Source organism: Lepidochelys olivacea (genome assembly GCF_965140295.1).
Source record: "Lepidochelys olivacea isolate rLepOli2 genome assembly, chromosome: 15".
NCBI lineage: Eukaryota > Metazoa > Chordata > Testudines > Cheloniidae > Lepidochelys > Lepidochelys olivacea.
In genome coordinates, this window is record NC_140425.1 from 13,488,383 (window position 1) to 13,506,996 (window position 18,614).

The window sequence follows — 18,614 nt, forward strand, 5'->3', positions numbered from 1 at the left end:
AATATGTGGCTCCTTGTATGAGCATGAGTTCCACAGGCCAAGATACCATGGAGGTAAAGAGCTTAACAGGACTGGACACCTATATTAATATCCACAGTTGCTCTAAGGATTAAAACCAAGTTTTGGAAGATATATACACGTTCATATTTCAGGGCACAAGTCACTTCCTAATGGTGGGTAAGGAACTTAGCTTCCAATTAAATTATGAAATGGATTTCTTAAAGAGAACTATGGCAAGAGAGCATGTCACCTTCTACAGACAAGAAAAAATTCTGTTCAAGACACATTAACTCAGCTTTCTGATAACAATATACACTAGGCAGGGTTCTACTCTGATGGAGCAAGAACTGTCAAACTTTTGGGGTACCAGAACTACCAAAAATTCCTGAGTTGTCTGTTTCACTCACTCAGGTTATTGCCATAAAAGTTACCACCATCTAACAGCTGTAAAAAGGAAGCTTAAAATCAAGCTCATCTAGTAGATGGATAATCCAACACCAGAAGCCACCACAGTTGATCATCTCATTTGAAAGACCAGGGATTGAGACCACCCCATCATTAAATTATGAAAACAGTCATGAGAACAAACCCTGAAACGCTTGTCTTTGTAGTCCCTTTCACGATCTCTGTCCCTTGTGTCTCTAGAATCACGCATGTCCTTTTCACCACCCCGGTGGTCTTTATCAAAATTGCGGGCAGAGATGATTCTTCCACTTCCAATCCTACGTCCACCAACACCACGAACACCATCATTCTCCTTCTCCAAAGGGCTCCCTGCTCGACGTGAGCTGACAGCTGCAGTCACATGGCAGCCTCCTCCAAAGCTCCGCCTTTGGGGACTTAGGACTACATCCAAATCATCTTCTTTCACCCGCTCCCTAGGATCTGCAGATTGCAAGAGTAGTATTCTAGAGAAGTTGTGTTATTTTGAGAACAGATTAACATGAAAGCTGGACAAGTAGCCAGTGGCATTACAGAGCCCATTTGTAAAACACTGGAATATACTCCAGTTTTAGCTACAAGTACTTGAAAATGGATGTTTCTTCCCCATACCTAGAGAAACACAAAGTGTTTAAGTTAAAATGGTTTATATCTAATTCATGTCTATAAAGCCATAAATCATTTTCAAGTGGTTCCTTGCTTGAATCTAACCTCAAAGTACTGCCACAAAAAGCATGATAAGTGAAGCATTATAATTTATCATTGATGGAATGATATCCAAAAAGATCAACGCAAAACTAGAATATGGAGGGGTTTTATTAATTTAGACAGACATTGAGGAATTACTGCCTTTAATGCCCTAGCCAAGTTTGAGGCCTTAACTTCAAACACAGTTACAGGGAAATCCAATAGTGTATTTCCACTAGTAAAAGCACTAGAATAGACCAGCAGCTGGTGCTTTATTTGTGGGGGGTGGGGGTGGGAACAGAACAAGGCAATTACACAGTGATAAGAATACTAGTGGCCAGTCTACACTAGCACTCCCACTGTTGCTAAAGCAACTGAGATTTTGCTGAAGTTGTAGTTTTAGACCTCTTTCCTTCAGGATTATATCTAACACTTCCCTCACTCAGTTTTATACCACTGTAAACCATGAGGGAATAATTTTGCTACTATCCTAGGTTCTTATTGAGCACCCCATATTGTAAAAATGGTGCACTCACCAACTATCCTGCGCATGAGACAAGTCCGGTCTGAATCCAAGTCTTTTTTGAACCCTTCCACTGGTGAGGTTCGCCCTGAACTTGGGTACAGAGATGCATGCCATTTCTCAGGGTCCCACACTCCGTCACTAGGAAAATAAAATTACAAAACCCTTTTTAAAGAAAGTGCTCACTTTAACAAAGACAAGATGTACTTTAAGCCACTAATCCATTACAGTAATACTTAAGCGAGAAGGGTTGCACTCAGACTAGTGATCTGCGTTTCTGACGTTTCCTACCTCAAACTGGTCCATTTACATGGTATTCTAGATATCTTTATGAAGGTAGCAAAATGTGGAAGAGTTCATCAAATATCAGTATAAAGATAACACAAGATATGCAAAGTTGTATGAAACATCGAGTTCACACTTGACAGTTCCATCCCCAATTTATCTTCCAAGAATAAGATTTGTTCTCTTCCAATCTTGTTGTGTTAACAGGGCTTCCTTTCACACCAATTACAACTGTCATTTGCCTATGAGGCAGGTTAAGACACTAATCTGACCACTATACAGATTCTTCTTGTAGCATGAATGATTTGCTCAAGCCAGAAATTCATGTGCCTTCAATCTTAAAGTGAAGGAAATGAGAAATCAAAGTTGCCATAACAACTCATGCTATATGTTGCCAAGAAACCGGTAAAAATTGTTTATGCACCATGTCAACATACACAGGAGTAGTATAGATACCAGCTATAGAGCTAAAGATACTTTGCTCAGACTACCCCACACTACATCTATTTTCTGAAAGGCATTAGCTTAAAACAAGCCTTGGTAGGGGACTTAAGATAAACAGTTTTAAAAGTACTTTAAGGATTTTTCTTGTGGAATTTTTAAAAGATTATCCAGTTAAAGATAGTCAAGTTTATTTTAAGACCAGAACATACCTGTCATATTTTTCAGAAAGACATGAAGGCCTCTGTTTAGAGTGGGGACGCTCTTTAATATCCAAGAGTTCTTCCTAGAAAGGAAAAGATGCAAGTTAGTTCTGACTCTCACTTGGATAGGATATAAACAGAAAGCAAAAAACTTGTTCCAAAGCATACAGGTTTATTTAAATATCATAGATGAAGTTAACTAATCTGAATGGTTTTTCCAAACTATTGATCTGTTTTTTGTTCAAAGTACAATTCAACTACCATTACTGCAATACTTGAAAGATTCTACCAACAGGTCTATTTTGGGTACTTGTAGGATTTGCTATTAGTGTCAATTTGAAGCAAGACAATGTAGAAATACCAATTGCTGTGCTGTTTCTTCACATAAACCTTTAAGTTATATTATATACATTAAGAATCAATACAGATCTGTCTTAGAAGTTTCACTGGAAAGTAAGGGTTCTCTGCCTATTGACACAAGTGATAGCTTAGTATTCCAGAAAAGCAACATTAGACAGATGGCATTCCCAAACAAAGGATAACATTAGGTTTGGTGACAGATTCAGTTTGATCAAGAGCAACAACAAGCTGTTTTGTCTCGATGCTGGGGCAGGCTTGAGTGAAATGAGATTGTTGAAAGGGATTGTCAGAAATTTAAGAATTAGGTTGTACAATGTTGCCACAAGCCAATCCAATGGGAACTCTTTCAAATTGCTTATCCTTTGAGAGGACATGCCTTTCTGACCATTATGATGCTGACTGAACAAACTGTTCAGAGAACCGAGTTTAACGTGAAGAGTTGAAGCAGAGGATTCAGAGCTATTTTAAAACCAATTATGCGCTATTGATGCTAGGAGCAAATAAGTCACATCCCATGGTAATGCAAAAAATTAGAGTTTGGAACATACAAATTCAAAGTTAATGAAGACAGAAGCAGTGGTAGTGAAACTTCATTAATTGCAGGAAACTCTAAGACTTAATTTTTAAGTGGACCAGAAATTTATTTAGGAGATACAAATCCTTGAATAATTCGAGGCCAGTTATATCCCTCTGCTGAAGCACTAAAAAATGGCACAAATCCTGAACTGATACAGGATACACTGTGTAAGCCGCATCCAACACTATGGGGCTATTCTGACATGGGGGCTATAGGATTGACATGGCCTGAGAGGTCAAGAGGAGCTCTTTTTACTGGTTAAACTTTTGAAAGCTAATTGGCAAGTAGATAGTTTACTCTGAAAAAAGGGAGAGAGTGTCACAATGAATTAAAATACTACATATTCTGGAATCCCAAAGCTGTTCTAAACCACATTTGAGAATAGTGAATGAAGAATCCTTGCCTTCAGATTTTTAGCATTTAATGTCTGAAAGAAAACTAATGCTAAAAAATCCTAAAGGATGGACTGAGTGCATCAGTCAATTTACAAATAATTTTTACTCATTCAGTTACTGGGCAATTCCCCAGCATATTCATTACTTCCACATAAAATTTCGTGTCATGCTGCTGTATACCAGCTAAAAATAAAGTTAAGTTTTTAGCCTATTACTTTTCAAATGTTTAATTACTGCAATGTTTAAGTTTAGTTGTGAAATGTGTGAAAACAGCTATTCCAGTCACACAGGGGTAGATTACTATCTAAACTTAGAGGTATGGTTTTACTCAGCCAGAAACAAGGTTACAGTGGACATGAGATGCCTTTCCTTCACGTGGAGCTACAATTTGTTTCCAGGTTCTCCCATATTTTCTTAGTTGCAGCATGTTGTGAAACTTGTGTTACTACAGCAAGTACAGTACTACATAAGTAAGTGTTTTTATAAAAGCTTTGCAAAATTTTACTCATTTACCTGCTGGGGAAAATATTAGTATCATCAGTGATTGTAAAAAGGCAGGAAAGTAATTGTCATGCTAGGTTTACAGTTATGTTAAAATTTGATGTTCGAAGTGCTGTGAAAATATTTACTAAACAATTAGTCACTCTTGTGAAGCAGACAAGCTTTATCCCAATGTTATGATTAAATGGAGGCAGAGCAGTGAGTAAAATTCAGAAGCCCTTAACCTAAACCTGGTCATTCCTCTAAACCAGAGGGGGGCAAACTGGCCCTTGGGCCACATCTAGCCTGCAGGACCCTTCCCTCTGGGCCCTGAGCTCCTGCCAGGGAGTGGGGTCAGGACAGGCTTGCAGAGGAGCCAGCCCAACACCCTGCAGCACGGTGAGCGGGGCAGAGGCTAGCCCCGATCCCTCCCTCCCAGTCACAGTCCCCCCCAGCACCTGGGCAGTGTGGCTGCAGCTCTGGCCAGCACAGCTACAGCGCGGCCAGACCTGGTGCTCCAGGGCAGCGCAGTCAGGAGGAGTTGGCCGGGGGGGGGGGGGGGCAGAGGAGAAGAAGGCGAGGAGCAAGGGGGTGGTCAAGGGGCCTGGACCCTGCTGCCAGGGACAGAGGTAGAGCAACTGCAATCCCCCCCTCCCCCCAAATGCTTGGCCCCTGTCCCCAGCAGAAAAGCCCAGACAGGGAGTGAGCTCTGCCCAACTGCCAGGGAGAGCAGCCAAATGAGCAGGAGAAACACAGGGAAAGGACTGAGCCCCCCTTTCCCCCATACCACAGGTAACATGGGGTGGGGGGAGCAAGGAGGGTTGGATGGAGGCAGACAGCAGAGGTGTTTGGATAGCATGCAGGAGTCCTGGAGGGCAGTCAGGGGTGGGGAGTGTTGGGTGGGAGTTCTGGGAGGCTGGAATGGGGGTGGGAGCCAGGCCATGCCTCTCCATTTGGGGAGGCATAGCCTCCCCCAGCCTTCCCTACCCAGCCCTCCATACAATTTCTGTACCCAATGTGGCCCTAGGGCCAAAAAGTTTGCCTCCCCCTGCTCCAAATAGCATGGAGTTCCCTCTAGATATACTGGTTTCAGAGTAACAGCCGTGTTAGTCTGTATTTGCAAAAAGAAAAGGAGTACTTGTGGCACCTTAGAGACTAACCAATTTATTTGAGCATGAGCTTTCGTGAGCTACAGCTCACTTCATCGGATGCATACCGTGTTTATACTATAAGTGGATATTGTACAATAGTTATTCATAATTCAGCATTGGGTAGAATAAATATGCCACACATTTAAGTTTTCCCCCTTTACTATTAGGATTCAAATAAAAAACGTCTACTACAGCATACTTTCTGAAGTTACCTTTAAGATAAACTAGAAGACCAGCCATCATCTTTCTGATTTGCTCCATTTAAAGCACAAAGGAGCAGCATCAGTTCTTTGGACAGCAATTTACATCACTGTGGCACTGACTGTGTTGGTTTCTGATTACCCCTACTCCCTCCCGAGTTGTTTTCGTTCAGGAATCAGGGAGACAAACTGATAATACTGAGCAAGAAGGAGCCAGAAGAATAAAGGGATCCTAGCAATAGCCAGGACGTGCAGCACCAAGCTAGCCTGAAAAGGAAACTTCTCCCTAGCATTTAATGATTCAGTGCTTCTTCACACGATCCAGTCAGTCAACCCAGGGAACTTAATGCAGGAGATGTGGTGAAGATCAGAAGTGTAACTAGGTTCAAAAACATAATTTGATAAGATCATGTAGCATAGCTCCATAAATAGCTATTAATCAAGATGGTCAGGGATGCAACTGCACACCCTGGTGTCCCTAAACCTTTGACTACCAGAAGCTGGGCTTGGACAACAGGGGATGGATCACTTGATAATTGCCCTATTCGGTTCATTCCCTATGAAACATGGGCCACTGGCAGAAGACTGGATACTAGACGGACCACTGGTCTGACCCAATATGGCCATTCTTTTTTTTTTTTTTTTATACTAAGTTTGAGGCTTGTGATGAGTGGATTTAAAAAAAAAAAAAAGCATTGAGCCATCTGACAGCCACTATTAAGTTTAAGCAAATTAGAAATACCAAAACACACCTGGGGCTGAAAAGCTGTACCTTATTTACCTAAGGAACGAAGATTTGAGTGCAGCAAGACCATCCAAAATATAGGACTTGATATCTAGAGCAGATGTCAGCCAAAGATTGTCTAGCCTACTGGGTAACATCCATAGCAATGTACAACTATATAGCACCACAACTATGCTGCATAATCCTGTACTGTTGGTGCAGGCTGCATCTCCACAAGGGGTTTTTCCATCAGTGTAGGAACACCACTTCCGAGTGACAGTAGCTAGGTCAATGGAAGAATTAGCTGCATCTACACTAGAGGTTAGGTCAACATAGTTATGTTGCTCAGGAGTGCAAAAAAATAAAAATAAAAAATCTACAATTCAATTTTAAGTGTAGACCAGGCCTGAACAGTGTAAGTTGGCCAAGTTCTCTACAAATGGAAAGTTCAAAAGCAGCTACTTAGTTCACTGGTTTAGACAAAGCATGAGACACCATAAGCTATAATAATGAGCCTTGGGTTGTTAGTCAGGAGAATGTGTGTTCTAGACCAGGCTCTTTCAGTGACTGACTATGCGGCCTTTGAGATGCACTTTATTTATGAAGTGGGAATAACACTTCCACTTCTGTTAGTGATGGTGAGGATTAGTATCTGCACAGCACTTGGAACACAAATTGTAAGTGTTAAATATTGCTAAAAAGCTACATTTTAGTTCTAAAACTTAGACTGGTCACCTTTTGAAAAAAATTAGATCAAAGGGTTTGCAAGCTTTCATGGTGTGGACCAACTGCCTTCCCACTTTCTAATTATGTAATAGCCCTGCAGTGATTGTTTACACAGTAGATATTAAAATCACATTGAACGATGCTCCTAGCAGCTGGAAACAGGGAGAATAAATAGCCATTCTCCACAAACCACCACTAGGTGTTCTGGACCATCAGTGCTTCAGACTAGTTTGGAATCTGGTGACTTGAATCATTTTTTTTATATGCATTTAAGGTGCTCTGGCTATACCCTAGAACCAATCCTTTTACTTAGGAGAACAGATAACCCTTTTAAAAAAACCTCAAAGTGAGGAAATTACAAGAAATGTTAACCTCAGGACAGATGTCAATTGCCACTAAAACTGCAGTATCAGTTGAGTGAGACTAAAAGTATCCTGCCATTAGTTTAACAACTGCATCCTGATCAAAATTAGGGGCACAGACATATATATCATTACTATTGTTGGTTCAGGGACCACAGAAGCAGTGGTAGCACACTCCTGAAGCAGAGGAGTGAAACTCCAGGGCATTAGCAGTCTAGGTCTCACACATCAGGATTGAGGACCAAAGCTTGGATCTTTGTTTCCCATGCCAGTAGGGACTGGGAGCAAGACAGAGGCACCCATTTAGCTTTTGGGCAAGATGTACCTCGTTGACTATCAGCCACCTCAGGCCAAACAAATGATATGCATCTACCAGAATCTGAAGGAAGCCTCATACAGTACTCAGTCTTAGGGAAAACTGCTATACTTTGCATTCCCCCCCCACCGGCCATCTCAAACTACTGAGAAACCTAATACCAAAGGGGACTGGGCACACTGGCAGAACTAAAGATTGAGGGGAAGACACGCACAAGATTAAGCAGCTTAATTGCACCTCCGTGCTCAAAAAAATTGTTTTGGAAGTTTACAAGTCATTACCGCTGTAAAGCCACCAATAACCCTGCCTCATCCCAACAATTCAGTCCCTCACTTGAGGTTAATTGTATCATGGGAAAGAATGACAACATATTATACATAACAGAGCACAGTGATCTGCAGACAAGTAAAACCAATACAGATAGAGGGTAAAAGGAGCCCAGGTCTTACAAAAAGTAAGGATCTTTGTACACATCTTGCTAGTTCCTAATTTTTTTTTAAATATATATATATCTCTATAAAAATAGGTTTTGAGTCAGTGTTAGAAGGCATGCTGAAAGAAGCCAGGCTTTCATTTAACGGAGATGAGCAAACTTGCAAAAACCTTAGAGATTAATAAAAGCCTATTTCTTAAAATAGAGACATACTTTCAAGAGAGTAATGGAATCAACTCACATCATATACTACCTAGCTTATGTAACTGCATTCTCCTCTAACTGCATCCTTTTATTTATTAAGCCCACTTGTTGGGCTTTGTCTTATATTCAGATTGTTCCTGCCCTGGAAAGTTTACAATCTTTTTAATCTGTTTGCACAGCACTCAACATGGTTAAATCCTAATCACCACAGTAAACAAAAGAGTTTCCTCATGTCTTCCCACAGTGAAGCAAACACTTTCAGCAATGCTGCCAATGCAGAATACCAACATTAGCAGAAGCGGGCTACCAGTTTCTCCAATATATAAGAATTGGATATAGTTTGCAAGTGCATGAACCAATAAGAGTATGGTGAGAACTATAAAGCTTAAGCCATATCTAGACAGTGTCAATACTTGAAAGTTTCTTCCAAAATTAAATATCTGTTCCTGTCTTATGTAGGGCCTCAGCTTTCCCCTGCTTCACAACTGAACTCACTTCATAAGACCTGAAACTGCATTCACTGCACAAGGCATCTATGTATTTACAAGCCAAGTTTGATACAGCTATCCATATGAGAACTAAACATTCCAAGGAGACTATACTACCCTTCCTCCTAGAAGGACTCTCCTCCATGTTTGGTATGATGTCTATTTGGACCATGACCAGACTAGAATTTAAGACATGTTATGCATCACATTTGCCAACACATTTTGAAGCATAGTGGAGGGCAAGCATAGGCTTCAACTTGATCAGTTTAGCACATGTTGTGGGGCACAGATACTACAGTGAGGTGATGGTGTCCATTTAAGAGAGCATTCCTTGTTTAAACTAATATATAGCTATAACACACCTTCAAATCCTACTCTGGACCAGGAGGAGGAGGAGGAGGAAAGTAGGACTTTTTTTTTTCCTGAAATTGATCACTTTTAATCCATTTAAGTGTTTCATAAACACTGAATTCATACAATTTTTAAAGAAAAAGGTTAGCTTACTTTTGTGTAACGATGAGATTTTACTGTTATTCTGTTCAAGTCAAGGAAAGTGTCCCCATTTTCAATTTCTGCTATAGCCCCTCTCTTATCCATGGCTACTTGAAAGCCTTTGACTATGGACCTGATTAAAAAAGAATTAGGTTAATAAAATAGACAACACAGCTGAAGGCTTTATGGTGTACACCTTCCTTACTGCCCATAGAACAGTCATCAATTTACATTTAACATAAGAAATTACATTCCACAAAAGATATTTTTACTGTTTGATGTGCTGGCTGTTTTGTGCCTCCAAACTATAACTGGTTGTAAAATATCTTAACTAACAGCTCTAGAACAAATATTAATCAATCAATCATAGGAGCCTAGACTCCTTTGTAATTCAGAGACCCAGCTCTTAAGCAGCTTTAACACAGAGATTATTACAGGGACAGAACCAGAGTACAGAAGGGAAGTTCGTGAAATGAAAAAGACAGATTGGATAGGAAGCCCTCTCCCTCAGGTAGGGAAGTCCTAGATGCCTATGCCACCTGGCCATGACAGCCACTTGCACCCCATTTTGTGGCATGCAGGACAGTAGACACACAGGCATACCATGGAGGGGCCTGGGCCTCCAAGCCATGGCTTGCAGAGCCAACAGAGCCCTACACAGAGAGCCAGTGCCACTGTTTCTGTATGGTTGCCAACACTGTATTTCAAAAATACAGACCAGTTTTCTTAGCACCCCTACCCCACCTCTCTTCCTGATATTATCATCATCAATATTGTTGTGAACACCACTTATATTCACCAGAGATACTTCTTGCTGCTTTTTGCAGTGCTCTTATTGTATAGAGAGGAAAAATTAGGGGCTGCCCCTCGTACTAAGGGGCTGTGGGCAAGCCTAGACAGCTGACAAGGCAGAGAGAGGGCCCCAGGCTCATGGCTGGCAAGACGAGACAGAGCAGCCCCCCCGCCCTCTCCACCTGCCCCATGGGTGACCTGACTCTCACCGCGATAGGAGGCCCTCGTCTGGGATGGGGACGGAGAAAAGAGGACCCAGGGCCGCCCGGTCTTACTAGGCCCAGCCACCAACAAACCGGTGGCGAGCGGCAGGTAACGCCTCACCTGGCGGTAGGCGGCCCCAGCCCCGGCCAAGAGGATACTCACTGTGCAGAAGACGAGGTCCCCTCCAGAGGGCTCAGCTCCACACAAGGCCTTGCCGCCGCCCGCGGCGTTACTTAGCCCTAGTGACCGGCTTCTCTCCCCTCCCCCCCAGCAGCGCCCCGCGCCGCGCTCGCCACACACGGCTCCCTCCCCGCCCGGCCGCTTGCCCGCCCCCGGCTCGCGCCGCCGCTACTCCCCCACTGTTCTCCGTTCCCTTCTCCAGCTCGCTCGCTCACGCGCCCTCTCCCGATTTGCCCGACTCTCGCACTTTGTCTCTCCTCAGCCACCGTAACCGGGGCTTTCTAGCGCCCACCGCTCACCCCTTTAATAGCCACCGCGCAGGCGCGGCCCGCTCGCCCGGCCCGGGAGCTCTCGGCTGTAATGCCTGACTGAAAAGCACAGCCTCCCGCCGTATGGCGCCTCCTCGCCCCTTTATAGCGAACTTCAAAAGTGAATCACGGCCTAGTACCGATTTTTTTGTAGACATATCCATAGAAGACGGATGGTTTGACGAATTGCGAGGACCCCTCAGGCACTATCACCAGCCAGCCCATGCTGCGGGGGCGGGAGCATGGTTTAAGGACCATGTGCACCGAAGCTGACAGACTTTTTTGTTTGGTTGGGTTTTTTTGACTCCTGCATTTATCATTTCCTGATGTTTTATTTCCAGATTCCCTATACGGGTGAGTTTGTACTAAGAACTCAAGCTCTCTATACTAATTTCCCCCTACTGTTACTCACACCTTCCTGTCAACTGTTTGAAACAGGCCACCCTCATTACCACTACAAAAGTGATTTTTCCTCCCTTGGTATTCTACTGTTAATTGAATTGTCTCGTTAGCACTGACCCCCCACTTGATAAGGCAATGCTCATCTTTTCATATACTATGTATATATACCTGCTTCTGTATTTTCTACTCCATGCATCTGATGAAGTGGGTTTTAGCCCATGAAAGCTCATGCTCAAATAAATTTGTTAGTCTCTAAGGTGCCACAAGGACTCCTTGTTGTTTTTGCTGATACAGACTAACACGGCTACCACTCTGAGTCCTTGTGTTGTGTATTTATAAAGATGCTGTTGAGCCTGTAAACAATTTCCCATGTTGTGTGAGTAGTGCTAGGTGATTTTCATACGCAAGAGAAGGGATGGGCCCCTGCCCTGCGGCGCTTGGAGCCTAAGAACAGAGAGACAGAGGTAAGGGAAGAGGAACAAGGATTTTCTATGCAGGACAACTGTTCTCTTAGGAAGCAGAAACATAGCTTTTAAGAGGGACTGAAAATTGGAGGGCACAGTCCAGTCCCACCTCAAGTTTCTCAGCTCTGTGTTCCCCTTTGAGCTGAAAAAATAAAAAAATAGCTATGGAGTCAAGCGTGCAGCCTGACTCCCTGCTAGACCAACTATACCAGGTAGTGATTTTAAAACAAGCCCAACTGTGCTGTTAATGATGGGTTTTTAGGCAGGGCCAGTGCTTAGTTCCAGCACAGGGTTATTTTTGTTGTTGTTTGTATGTGGGGTGTTTTTTGGGGGGTAAGTGTGGGGGGGGAGAGGGTCATGTGCACTGTACTCACCTGTCAGGGACCCATATACACACTGCAAAATCATTTTTCATCAAAGACCTGTTTTAAAAATTAACCTTTAAATCAATCCAAAATGAGGCATTTCCCTTGTCAAATGAGTGAAGCTTAGTATGTCTTCATAACAGGAGGAAAATAAGAACAGGGAATTGTATTACTTAATCTTTCTTATTCTCAGTCTTCTGGTACACCTATGCTATTAGCAAGAAATAGAGAATATATTTCCAACACCTGTTTATAGAACTTTTTTAGACAACATTCAATTAACAGCATCTGAGACCTTGATCTTGCATTGAGTTCCAGGTAAGTGGACCCTCTAGGTCCACAGAACTCCATTTAGGGTCCCAGTTGTGAAAATTGTTCAGAATAGGAGCCCTGTTGAGTCAACTCTACATAAGTACAGGGATCTGCCTTTGTGGAGCAACTTGCAGGATTGGGGCAAAAGTCAATATCTTCAACTATTTTCCAATTAAACAGAAGGTCCATATTAAATAATACATTGACATCAACCTTTATTGTAGAATGAAATAATATTATATAAAGATTTCTTACATTACAAGTCAGTGATATCTTTAAACATGCATTTAAAAATGGCCACCATTTGATACCTTCCATGTACAGTAAGTTTGCCAGGCTGATCCACTCTTTGTCCACCTTAATTAGCTTACTGCATGATGAAGACCTCTTCAGCACTGCTCCAACTGTCATACTTGAGGGTTAAGCAAGAGCCCTACAGGGTATAGTGTTTTGAAGGGCCCACTATAAGGTAAGGCTCTTTTGAGAAACTATGTAGGTAGACTCTGTGTCTGCACACAGACCCATTGTCTTTCATTGGATTTCACTCAGTTATCAGGGTCCACCTGCTGTGCAGTTCTCAGTGCAGGATCAGAGCCGAATACATGTGAGGTTTGAGGCAGATATCTGGAACCACATAGCACTTCTAGGGTTGGGAGAAAACTGAAACTGAGTGGATCAGGGATATTTGTTAGAAGGGAGACATGATAGATTTTACAAATTAGGGCGGGATAATCAGGGTACTTCCCATTATTGCTACTATAGCTGTTTGCAATAGATATATTATGTCTGATACAATTCTCCAGGGCTGTCAAATAGACTGGCACCTTTTGTGAACTTTAAAGTAACTAATTATGTAATCTAAAAAGAACAGTTTAACCAGGGTTTTCTTTAATGACTGTCTATGTACAAAGATTTATTTATTATTATGCATATAGATTTAGATTTTTTTTTAAATAATGGTGAATGTACAATGGATTCAGGAACTGGAGTCCTGCTGCATTTCTTAGTGAGCAGAAATTCTATTGAAGGCATCTTTCTGTAAGAAAAAACGTGTAATGGGGGAAGAAGGACTGGAACAAATACACTATTAGAATAGATAACTAACAGGTATCCATGGATTTTTTTTTTTACTTTGCATTTGTAAAATACTTTAGATACACACTTTGAAATGGATTGCAAACTTGTTTAGTTTAACTGTAGCTTTTGTAAATATCCCTGCATCCTAAGCTAAAATGCTATTTTGTAACTTCTTATAACACCTTAGAAAACAGGAGATAGCCATACACTTCATAAAACAGCAATATATAAAAGGACTATATTTTCCTCTTTCTACAGCTATGGCAAAAGGTGACTAACCCAATGCAATACTGTGTCAAGTTTTTATGCTGATTTTGGACTTGATTTTGTAGTTCTCATGCAGATACATTTATTTCAGTGGGAATTTTGTCTGCATAAGGACTGCATTCTTTAATATGCCGTGTGCTTAAAAAGCAAGTTTCAAAGTGATGTCATGAAGATGGCTATAAAAGGTGAGCCCAGATTAACCAAAGGCACTCAGTGCACTTGCACAGGGCTCCCACCTCAGGACACACACACACACACACAATGAGGGGGCAGGGGAGGGTCCTACCTACATACTGTGGAAAGAGCCAGAAAAACAGGAGTCGGGAGCTGCACCAGCACGAAAGGACTGAAGTCACTGCAGGGTGAGTGCTTGGAGGCTTGCTCTCCAACACCCTCCCTGGTCCTCCCATCCACCTGGTGACAGGGAAGGTGGGGTTCCCTCAATTGCCACTGTGCACAGGGCCCCAAAATTCTTTATTTGGACACTGACAGATGGCTTCTTTCTTGGCAGAAACCCTGTGGAATTTTGCCTGTATTGAAGTACAGGGCATCTCTGGGTTCATGAATGGTCTTGACATTTTGGGGATCAAGCTTAGCAAATGGTCTGAGAGGGACATTGTCAAGCTTAGAAGGAAGGACACTGGTCACAAGAAGTAGATTATTAGTGAGGAAAGTCATTCAAAATGACCTGCCCTCTCAAAACCCATAATAACTAATAACTAAATAATAATATATCTTGCTTACATTAGTATAGCAGTTTTCATCCCCAAAGTCCCTAGAGCATTTTAGTCACATATGCTCTCTCCCAACTCTGCCATTGGCTGATTGTATGACCTTGTCTCTCTGTACCTGAGGTAAAGAGGGATAATGGTTAGGTCTGCAGATGTGTTGTAAGGATCAGTTCACCTAGTGCTGAAGGTGAAGAGATCTAAGTGCTATTAGCCGGCTACATGTAGCACCCCTAACCTGCTGCTGGATTGGGGCTGGAGTGGGGACATGCTCTGAGTGGTGTTCCCAGAGAATGTGCCATGGGATTGTTTGAGGTTACTCGGAGCAGGACGTGGGTGGGTGTTTAAGATCATGTCCTTTGCCCCGTGGCTGCTGTGCCTTATCATTCACATACCAAATAGCCATGTGGGAGCTGGCACGCACTGAGGAGGCAAAGGGGACATGATGGGGCTTGGCTGCGTTTCCTTCTCGCCCATTCCCCTCCCAGGCGCTAGAGGCCGCTGCGGGGCCGCATCGCTCAGAGATACGGGCTGGGGTCCTGCTGCTGCTCGTCGCCATGGTGATAGAGGCGGTGCGTCGGGCGGGCCTGGAGGCTGCGCTGGGGACTGCGCGGGAGGAGCCGCTGGGACACGGCTTGGTCCCGGTTCTGCCCGGTGTCTGCTGCGAGAGATATGAGTTGCCTCACTGGGGCGGTGGGGTCCGGCCCGGCCGTGAATAGTCCCCCTGGTTACACAGCCTGGGGGTCTAGGGCAGTGGTTTGACCGCTCTCCCGGTCCTACAGCTGTGTGTGTGGGGGGGCTCCAGAGCAGTGAGTTGCCCCCCTCCCGGTCCTACAGCTGTGTGTGGGGGGGGGCTCTAGGGCAGTGAGTTGCCCCCCTCCCGGTCCTACAGCTGTGTGGGTGTGTGTGGGGGGGCTCCAGAGCAGTGAGTTGCCCCCCTCCCGGTCCTACAGCTGTGTGTGTGTGGGGGCTCTAGAGCAGTGAGTTGCCCCCCTCCCAGTCCTACAGCTGTGTGTGTGTGTGGGGTGGCTCTAGGGCAGTGAGTTGCCCCGCTCCTTGTCCTACAGCTGTGTGTGGGGGGGGCCCTCTAGGGCAGTGAATTGCCTCCCTGGGCCTACAGCTGTGTGTGGGGGGGTGGCTCTAGGGCAGTGAGTGGGCCCCCCCATCCCATTATCCCACAGTTGTGGGGGGTGGGTCTTGGACAGTGAGTCAACCTCCCTGTATAACTCAGTCTCCTGCTGGAAGACAGGTGGATCGAGCAGCAAGTTGGTTCCCTGTCAAGGTAATCCTGGTCCTGCTACTGGAGGAGTGGGTTATGGGACTGTAAATTGTACTCCGCCTCCGTGGTCCTGCCTTGTGACTGGGGAGTCTAGCCATCCTGTGAACTGCTGAGTCTGCATACGGTCTCCTGTAAAACGTAGGGGCCCCACAAGTGTTCCTGGTTACTCCTAAAAGCAGCTGAGGGGATACAGTAGGGCTGAGCTTGGGCTGTGAAGCCATGATCTTCCCTTCTCCCACTTTTCAGATCCTTTTCTGGGTATGAAAAGGGAAAGGCAAATGAGAGTGAGGGGTTTCTAATGCTAGATGCTGTGCCAGAGGAATCTGGACTCCCAGGGATTGTCTGCCGTATTAACAGGATTGTTCTGAATCTATGACACTTCCCTGTAGTGCCAGCGGAAATAGAGTTTCCAGAGGATTTGTGAACTCTCACAAATGGAATGGGATTGGAATTCAAAGTGAGAAGTTGCCCTTCCCAAGAACTGTCTGGTCAATATAAAGCATTAGACTAGTTTTGTTATTAACGTTTTACAGTCCTTTAAATAGGGAAGGTACAAACACCACAGAGACCAGCACAATACAAATATCTTCATAGTAGATGGGTTACGATTATTATGTTACAGCCAGGACCCCAAACATAACATCTTAATTGTGTTTATTGCAAGGGTTTGGATCATTACCGTGTAGTTCTGTAGTATATGTGTGTGTGTTTTTATATATATATATATATATATATATATATATATATATACTGTAGCATATATATGAACATATATGAAAGTTTTGATTGAAAATGAGTATATTTAGATTCTTCAGCCCTGATCCCACAAGGAGTTTACTGTGGGCAGAGCCCCATTGACTTCAGTGACTCTCTCCATTGGCACAGGGGTACATCTTCACTCATATCACTTTGCGGAATTGAGGCCTTAATGTCCCTTTCATTCCAGTCTTTCATGCCTTGCTCAGAGAAACTTTTCTTTTAGATCCTAATGCTACAGTGTGCTCTGTGGAGACAGACCCCTTCATCTTCAGATCCAAATTAATTTTAGTCAGACTCTGTACTGGCTAGGGGTCCACTTGCACAGAGTTCGTTACAGGATCAGAGGCTGTATTTGGTATTCCATTTTCTTCATTTGTGTTTGAGGCAGTTTCACCTGTTATCTATTTCCTTGTATCTTGGCTCATAACTAGTATGTCTCGGTACTGGGACCTAGGTTCATATAAATACCAGGATTTGATTATACAGCAGCAGTTCTATTTGGACAGCCCTTGTTGTCTCAAGAGTTAAGTAATCTTGACTGATGTTATCATTAGGGTGTCTCAGTGTTTCATCATAACTGTTGATTGCCATGGGGTTTATAAACTTAGCATACACTATTCCTTGTAAGTTAAAATTTGAAATAAAAGGTCACTATCTGGGAGGTATTTTTCTGTTAATCAAAACTGGGCAAAATTAGCTTTGAAATTTGTATTGCAAAAAAGCAACAGCAAACAAAGAGCCTATTCTAAGGACCCCCCCCCCCCCCAAAAAAAATTAAGCTGCATTTTCCAAGCTAATAGTCTGCAGCAAAGATCATTTGCTCTGTTTTAAGAAAGTCGTCTTTTCAAAGAGCAATAAGTATTATGTGTCTGGCATGATTTGATGGTTCTTTAAAGCACAAATCCAAAGGCTCCTTGACTTTAATCACCTGAGAAACAGAGTAGTCCTCTATAAATTCTATGTATTAAGAAATGCAGCTTATTATTCTAAAGAAAACAAATTAGACTTGTGTACTTACTGGGCATTATCAATATGGTTTGACATCCCTGTCAGCCAATCAGACTGCTCTTTTTATATCCAGCTGTCAAGTTCTTTCATGCTTCTTATTTTTCAGTTCCTTTGTGTATGGGGCAATCAACAAAATATATCAAATTGTTTGTGATATTGATACATATGGACCAGGTGTCACTAAAAATTCTAACAGTCCAATTGCATTATTTGACTAAACCAGTCTGTTGAGCACATGGAGATGGGCACATTAGAAATGCATATATAGAACCTTATCATGATATTTGGACATTTATTCACTAAATAAACCCATTGAAATCAACTTTATAAAATCAGAGGGTTGTGAATGTTCAGCAGTCCATCATTCTGACTGACTGAACATCTAGAAGTTTTGTATACTATTTTATTCAGGTGAGTTTGCGTGAGAAGTGGTTGGGGTGCACCTGAGAGATTATACAAAATGTATGTGTCATATGAGCACCACTGATTCACCAAAAATAACTCAAAATAATTCTTATATATTGTCCAAAGGTGTTTGACTGCTAACACATGAGATTCCAGTGCAGAAGAGTCGTGGATTTGATTATAGAGGACCCAAGATTGGAGGAAAGATGGAGAAAAAGTCCAAGGGCAGGTGAGGAATGGTGGATAGGCACTCCCATGTTAAAGGATGCAGTTATATTATTTTGTTTTTATATCAATCCAACTCAATTGGATCTAAATAAAAGTTGTGTTACCTGTGTATTTTACTCAGAAGATGCTATTAACAATGTTTTGTAGACGTCTGTTCAAAAGTTGTTCCACTTTATTTGTATAGATGAAGCCTCTGTTGCCTATTGGGGAGCTCAGGAATGTGTTTATGGTTCTAATGTTCAAATCTGGAGGGTGGTGGTGGTGTTTGCTTCTGGGAAGGAAACTTGGATGCAACTGGTTCAACAAGTTGTAGCTGGTCTTAAATTGTGGTTGTTATCATAAAGTCAG

The 18,614-nt window shown here is 42.9% G+C and overlaps 2 protein-coding genes across 4 annotated transcripts in view; one reads left to right on the forward strand and one right to left on the reverse strand.

The window, feature by feature from the left end:
- EIF4ENIF1 (eukaryotic translation initiation factor 4E nuclear import factor 1) overlaps positions 1–10,770 on the reverse strand; it is a 35,174-nt gene extending 24,404 nt beyond the window's left edge. For all 3 annotated transcript variants that reach the window (XM_084649594.1, XM_084649595.1, XM_084649593.1), the window contains exons 1-5: positions 10,647–10,770; positions 9,501–9,621; positions 2,590–2,663; positions 1,665–1,792; positions 590–885 (exon numbers count right to left, since the gene is read on the reverse strand). In XM_084649594.1, the coding sequence (XP_084505720.1) occupies positions 590–885; positions 1,665–1,792; positions 2,590–2,663; positions 9,501–9,593 (591 nt within the window). In that variant the 5' untranslated portion in view covers positions 9,594–9,621; positions 10,647–10,770. The remainder of the gene's footprint in view (positions 1–589; positions 886–1,664; positions 1,793–2,589; positions 2,664–9,500; positions 9,622–10,646) is intronic.
- Positions 10,771–18,182: 7,412 nt separating this feature from the next.
- SFI1 (SFI1 centrin binding protein) overlaps positions 18,183–18,614 on the forward strand; it is a gene marked incomplete at its 5' end in the record, with an annotated part of 49,111 nt that continues 48,679 nt past the window's right edge. Inside the window, 2 exon segments of the mRNA XM_084649592.1 lie at positions 18,183–18,194; positions 18,200–18,267. Coding sequence (XP_084505718.1) covers positions 18,183–18,194; positions 18,200–18,267 — 80 coding nt within the window.